The 7,222-nt window shown below is 46.1% G+C and overlaps 1 protein-coding gene across 5 annotated transcripts in view; it reads right to left on the reverse strand.

Annotated features, from left to right (window-relative positions):
• ASCC1 (activating signal cointegrator 1 complex subunit 1) overlaps window positions 1-7,222 on the reverse strand; it is a 120,129-nt gene that overhangs the window by 110,750 nt on the left and 2,157 nt on the right. For all 5 annotated transcript variants that reach the window (XM_033209617.1, XM_033209619.1, XM_033209622.1 and 2 more), the window contains exons 2-3: window positions 6,166-6,310; window positions 3,465-3,564 (exon numbers count right to left, since the gene is read on the reverse strand). In XM_033209617.1, the coding sequence (XP_033065508.1) occupies window positions 3,465-3,564; window positions 6,166-6,277 (212 nt within the window). In that variant the 5' untranslated portion in view covers window positions 6,278-6,310. The remainder of the gene's footprint in view (window positions 1-3,464; window positions 3,565-6,165; window positions 6,311-7,222) is intronic.

Genomic DNA, 7,222 nt, shown 5'->3' on the forward strand with positions numbered 1-7,222 from the left:
AACACAAATAAGCAGTGACAAGTAGCTGGGACTACAAGCACTCACTACCATGCCTGGCTAATTTACCTATTTTTATTCATTCATCCGTTCATTCATTCATTCATTTATTTATTGTAGAAATAGGGTCTCACCATGTTGCCTGAGCTGGGTGGTCTCCAACTCATGGGCTCAAGTAATCCTCCCATCTTGGCCTCCCGAATGCTGGAACTACAGGTATGAGCCACCACACCCAGCCTTCTGAGTAAATATTATCTATTAATTAGGATTTATCAGAGCCAATACCTAATCTAACATGCAAGTCACCTGGCACATAATGAGTGCTTAGAATATAGAGAAATCAAAAGATTATCAAGTTAGAATCATGCAAGGAACTTTTTTTTTTTTTTTTTTTTTTTTTGAGACGGAGTTTCGCTCTGTCGCCCAGGCTGGAGTGCAGTGGCCGGATCTCAGCTCACTGCAAGCTCCGCCTCCCGGGTTTACGCTATTCTCCTGCCTCAGCCTCCCGAGTAGCTGGGACTACAGGCGCCCGCCATCTCGCCCGGCTAATTTTTTGTATTTTTTTAGTAGAGACGGGGTTTCACCGTGTTAGCCAGGATGGTCTCGATCTCCTGACCTCATGATCTGCCCGTCTCGGCCTCCCAAAGTGCTGGGATTACAGGCTTGAGCCACCGCGCCCGGCCGCAAGGAACTTTTACACACCTTAGCAGTAGCAGATACAAACCAAGATCTGCTACACTGATTTTTTTTTTTTTTCTTCAGGAAACTGAGCCACGACTTTCTAAAATCATGTTTCTTAGGAAAAAACGTCACTAGAGCCTGATTTGGTCATATTACAGGAAAATTTTATATTTAATAGGTGTTTAGAATGCTATCAAGGTTGAGGAAACCATTTGTGGCCGGGCACGGTGGCTCATGCCTGTAATCCCAACACTTTGGCAGGCCGAGGTGGGCGGATCACCTGAGGTCAGGAGTTCGAGACCAGCCTGGCCAACATGGTAAAACCCCACCTCTACTAAAAATACAAAACTTAGCCAGGTGTAGTAGTGCAGGCCTGTAGTTCCAGCTACTCAGGAGGCTGATGCAAGAGAATCGCTTGAACCAAAACTGAGGAGGTTGCAGTGAGCCAACATCATGCCACTGTACACCAGCCTGGGCGACAGAGTGAGACTATCTCAAAATATGTGTGTGTGGGCCGGGCGCGGTGGCTCAAGCCTGTAATCCCAGCACTTTGGGAGGCCGAGACGGGCGGATCACGAGGTCAGGAGATCGAGACCATCCTGGCTAACACGGTGAAACCCCGTCTCTACTAAAAATACAAAAAAAACTAGCTGGGCGAGGTGGCGGGCGCCTGTAGTCCCAGCTACTCGGGAGGCTGAGGCAGGAGAATGGCGTAAACCCGGGAGGCGGAGCTTGCAGTGAGCTGAGATCCGGCCACTGCACTCCAGTCCGGGAGACAGAGCGAGACTCCGCCTCAAAAAAAAAAAAAAAAAAAAAAAATATGTGTGTGTGTGTGTGTGTGTGTGTGTGTGTGTGCAGAGACCAATAACCAGGCGATTTTAAGTAATCCACAGAAAAGGCAGAAGGGTAGCAGTGAAGATACAGATACCTGGTAGATTCAAAATATATTTAACACATTTGTAATACCAGCCCACTGGGAGGCCAAGGCAGGTGGACCGCTTGAGTTCCAGAGCTCAAGACCAGCCTGGGCAATATGGAGAAACCCTGTCTCTATCAAAAATGCAAAAAATTAGCCAGGTGTGGTGGCGCACACCTATAGTCCCAGCTATTTTGGGGGGCTGAAGAAGGGAGGATCACTTGAGCCCAGGAAGTCAAGGCTACAGTGATCCAAGATCGCACCACTGCACTCCAGCCTGGGTAACAAAGCAAAAGCAAAGCCCTGTCTTTAAAATAAAAATATATATATATATTTAAAAGGTAATATGGGATATGGTGGTTGGGCATGGCTCATTCCAACGCTTTGGGAGACCAAGGTGGGAGGATCACTTGAGTCCAGGAGGTCAAGATCAGCCTGGGAAACACAGTAAAACCCCATCTCTACAAGTAATTCAAAAAATTAGCCAGGCTTGGTGGTGTGTGCCGGTCCCAGCTACTTGGGAGGCTGAGGTGGGAGGATCACTATAGCCTGGGCAGTCAAGGCTGCAGTGAGCTGAGATTGTGCCACTGCACTCTAGCTTGGCAACAGTGAGACACCCTGTCTCAAAAATATAATAATAATAAAAATAGGCTGGGTGCGGAGGCTCACGCCTATAATGCCGGCACTTTGGGAAGCCGAGGCAGGTGGATCACCTGAGGTCAGGAGTTCAAGACCAATCTAGCCAACATGGCGAAACCCCATCTCTACTAAAAATACAAAAATTAGCCAGGCATGGCAGGCACCTATTATCCCAGCTACTCAGGAGGCTGAGGCAGGAGGATGGCTTGAACCCTGGGGGCGGATGTTGCAGTGAGCCAAGATCGTCCCATTGCACTCCTGCCTGGGTGAAAGAGCGAAACTCCATCTCAAAATAAACAAATAAATAAAATAAAATAAATAAAAGGTGATGTGGTTTGGATCTGTGTCCCTGCCAAATCTCATGCTGAAATGTAACCCTCGGTGTTGGAAGTGGGGCCTAGTGGCAGGTGTTTGGAACATGGGGGTGGATCCCTCATGATGGCTTAGCACTATCTCCTTGGCAATGAGTGAGCTCACACAAGATCTGGTTGTTTAAAAGTGTGTGGCACCTCACTTCCCATGGTTTTTGCTCCTGCTTTCACCATGTGACATGCCTGCTCCCACTTCAGCTTCTGCCAAGAGTAAAAGGTCCCTGAGGCCTCCCCAGATGCCGGTGCCATGCTTGTAGTGTCTGTAGAGTTATAAGCCAGTGAAACCTCTTTTCCCTGTTTTTTTTTTTTAAGACTAAGTTTCACTCTTGTTGCCCAGGCTGGAGTGCAATGGCATGAATCTCTGCTCAATGCAACCTCTGCCTCCCAGGTTCAAGTGATTCTCCTGCCTCAGCCTCCCAAGTAGCTGGAATTACAGGTCCCCACCACCACACCCGGCTAATTTTTGTATATTTAGTAGAGACGGGGTTTCACCATGTTGACCAGGCTGGTCTTCAACTTCCGACCTCAGGTGATCCATCTGCCTCGGCCTCCCAAAGTGCCAGGATTACAGGCATGAGCCACCGCACCTGGCCGAAACCTCTTTTCTTTATAAATTACCCAGGCTCAGGTATTTATTCATAGCAACACAAGAATGGCCTAACACAAGAGGCAAAATCAGCCTAGTGATGCATGTGGAACAATGAAATTAACCTGTAATCAGTCCTCTGACATTTTAGGACATTTTATCATTTTACCATTAGTAATCAAGCATCGCAATAAGTATGGAAGACCAAAGAGTTCACTTCCCACTGAGTTTCCTGTAAGTCTCTCCCCATGAAGCTGTTGGGGACATGACTCACTTATAGAGCAAGCTGGGGGCCCTCACAGTAGACCGGAATCCTTGTGGGGTCTGCTCCACCTCACAGGCATCACAGGGCTCATCAGCACACTCCATGGAGCCTACACAGAAACCATGACATCTCACTCAGAAACAATGTTGCTCTGTGGACAACAGCTTTTGCCTCAGCTGTCAACCGCTGCTGGGGTTTAAAAAAAATCAATATACACAGGCATAAAGAACAGCCAGACACTGTACATTTCATGACACTGCTCTGATACTCCTTCTGACCTGATCTTATAAGAAATAAACCATAAAAAACACATAATGACTATTTTAAATCTTTCAGTCTTGGAATCCTGGGAAGGTAGCACATGTATACAGTACTTCTCCCTCATCTGTGGTTTCACTTTCCAAGGTTTCAGTTACCTGCAGTTAACTGCTGTCCGAAACTATTTATTACAATAAGATACTGGGCATGGGACAGAGAGACCACATTCACATCACTTTTATTACAATGTATTGTTACAACTGTTCTATTTTGTTAGTGATTGTTATTAATCTCTCACTGTGCCTGATTAACAAACTAAACTTTATCAAAGGTTTCTATATACAGTTGGCCCTCCATATACAGGGATTCTCCATCAGTGGATTCAACCAACCACAGACTGAAAATATTTGAAAAAAAATCCAGCCTGGGCAACAAAGTAAAACCCCTCATCTCTACAAAGATTAGCTGGGCATGGTGGCACATGCTCGTAGTCCCCATTACTCAGGAAGATGATGTGGGAGAATCATTTGAGCCCAGGAGGTGAGGCTGCAGTGAACCAAGGTCGTGCCACTGCACTCTAGAATGGGCTTCGCTCTTAAAAAAAAAAAAAAATTACTTGGAAAAAATAAAATAAAATAACAACACAGCAATAAAAATAAAACAAATTAAAAAACAATACAGGCCAGGCATGGTGGCTCATGCCTGTAATCCCAGCACTTTGGGAGGCCAAGGCAGGCGTATCATCCGAAGTCAGGAGTTTGAGACCAGGCTGGCCAACATGGTGAGACCCCATCTTTACTAAAAATACAAAAATTAGCCAGGCATGTTGGTACATGCCTATAATTCCAGATACCCAGGAGGCTGAGGCATAAGAATTGCTTGAACCCGGGGGGCAGAGGTTGCAGTAAGCCAAGGTTGTGCCACTGCACTCCAGCCTGGGCAACAAAGTGAGACACTGTCTTAAAAAATAATAATAATAATAATAAAAAATAAAAAAAGATACAGTATAACAACTATTTACAGAGCATTTGCACTGTATTGGGTATCATATGTATTACAAGAGAAGATTTAAAGTAGGATGTGTGTAGATTACATGCAAATACCACAATGTTCTACAAAAGGGACATGGGCATCTGAGGATTTTGGTAACATTACTGGGCAATGGACTAAATACATATGTTCATTTATTTCAAAAATTTATATATAATTACTTTAGGGGCCGGGTGCGGTGGCTCAAGCCTGTAATCCCAGCACTTTGGGAGGCTGAGATGGGCAGATCACGAAGTCAGGAGTTCGAGACCATCCTGGCTAACACGGTGAAATCCCGTCTCTACTAAAAAAAATACAAAAAGCTAGCCGGGCGAGGTGGCTGGCGCCTGTAGTCCCAGCTACTCGGGAGGCTGAGGCAGGAGAACAGCGTAAACCCGGGAGGCGGAGCTTGCAGTGAGCTGAGATCCGGCCACTGCACTCCAGCCCGGGTGACAGAGCGAGTCTCCGTCTCAAAAAAAAAAAAAAAAAAAATTACTTTAGGGCCAGGTGCGGTGGCTCACGTCTGTAATCCCAGCACTTTGAGAGGCCAAGGCAGGTGGATCACTTGAGGTCAGGAGTTCAAGACCAGCCTGGCCAACATGGTGAAACCCTGTCTCTACTGAAAATACAAAAATTAGCTGGGCATCATGGCACATGCCTGTAGTCCCAGCTACTCGGGAGGCTGAGGCACCAGAATCGCTTGAACCTGGGAGGCAGAGGTTGCAGTGAGTGGAGATTACATTACTGCATTCCAGCCTAGGTGACAGAGCGAGACTCCATCTCTAATAATAATAATAATTACAACTCCACAGACAAAAGAACTTAATTTTGTCATAGAATATTAACGGTTAATATTAATAACTAAAATTTCTTCTTATGATATTTAAACCTCTGTACAAGGCCGGGCGAGGTGGCTCAAGCCTGTAATCCCAGCACTTTGGGAGGCCAAGGCGGGCAGATCACGAGGTCAGGAGATCGAGACCATCCTGGCTAATACGGTGAAACCCCGTCTCTACTAAAAAAATACAAAAAACTAGCCGGGCGAGGTGGCGGGCACCTGTAGTCCCAGCTACTCCGGAGGCTGAGGCAGGAGAATGGCGTGAACCCGGGAGGCGGAGCTTGCAGTGAGCTGAGATCTGGCCACTGCACTCCAGCCTGGGCGGCAGAGCGAGACTCCGTCTCAAAAAAAAAAAAAAAACCTCTGTACAAAGAAGAAACATAGCTTATAAATTGCAACCAAAAACACTTCAGCTAAACTCAAACTCATCAGTACCTTTAGACATGAACAAAAACGGAGCTATATGAGGCCAAACATCTCAAACTTCAGTGTTGACACGGAAACACATTGAAACAAACAAAAAATTGATCCTACAATACACAGGACATTTTACTTCTTATCTGACCAAAGAGCAACTAGGATTACCTTGATAGAAGTCCTCTTCATCTTCTTCATGTTGATAGGTCTGTTCTTGGACTGGATTCTTCCTGTAATTCCGGCCATCAATTCTTATAAGCTGTGGACGCAGAACTTCCATGACACTTTCTTCAAATAATATTCTGATGACGTCCTGAAAAATATAATTACCATCTTACCCTTCTTAGTGAGAATTAAACGTCCTATCTCTAGTATCTGAACCATTACGTAGCTCTGAATTGGGCATCAGTTCACAGTATCTCCCACACAAAAGCAGCACTGTTTCCCATTGGATTTCCCATCTGTAAACCAGTTTAGGTTAACTGCTGCATTTTCTACCACACTGGCTCACTCGAGAGAGCAAAGTAATTTGTAAACTATTTATCACCCCCCCCCCAAAAAAAGGGATTAAAAGGCATATACTCTTTAAAAAAAAAAAAGAAGAAAGAAAGGAAGGGAGGGAGAGAGGGAGGGAGGGGAGCAGTGGCTCACATCTGTAATCCTAGCACTTTGGGAGGCCAAGGTGAGAGGATTGGTTGAGTCTGGAGTTCAAGACCAGCCTTGTGAACACAGTGAGGCCTCACCTCTAAGAAAAGAAAAAGAGGACCAGGTGTGGTGGCTCACATCTGTAATTCCAGCACTTTGGTAGGCCGAGGTGGGCGGATCACCAGGTCAGGAGTTCGAGACCAGCCTGATCAACAGGGTGAAACCCCGTTTCTACTACAAATACAAAAATCAGCTGGGCATGGTGGCACGCGCCTATAATCCCAGGTACTCGGGAGGGTGAGGCAGGAGAATCTCCTGAACCCGGGAGGTGGAGGTTGCAGTGAGCCGAGATCCAGCCACTGCACTCCAGCCTGGGCAACAGAGCGCAACTCCGTCTTAAACAAAAAGAAAGAAAAAGAGAAAAGGGCCAGGCATGGTGGCTTACACCTGTTCTCCCAGCACTTTGGGAGGCTGAAGAAGGAGGACTGCTTGAGCCCAAGAGTTTGAAATCAGCCTGGGCAACATGGCGACACCCTGTTTCTCAAAAAAAAGAGATTAAAAATAAAAGGCAACCTTTGAA

The sequence above is a fragment of the Trachypithecus francoisi genome, unplaced genomic scaffold (genome assembly GCF_009764315.1).
Source record: "Trachypithecus francoisi isolate TF-2019V2 unplaced genomic scaffold, Tfra_2.0 Lachesis_group9, whole genome shotgun sequence".
Taxonomy (NCBI): domain Eukaryota; kingdom Metazoa; phylum Chordata; class Mammalia; order Primates; family Cercopithecidae; genus Trachypithecus; species Trachypithecus francoisi.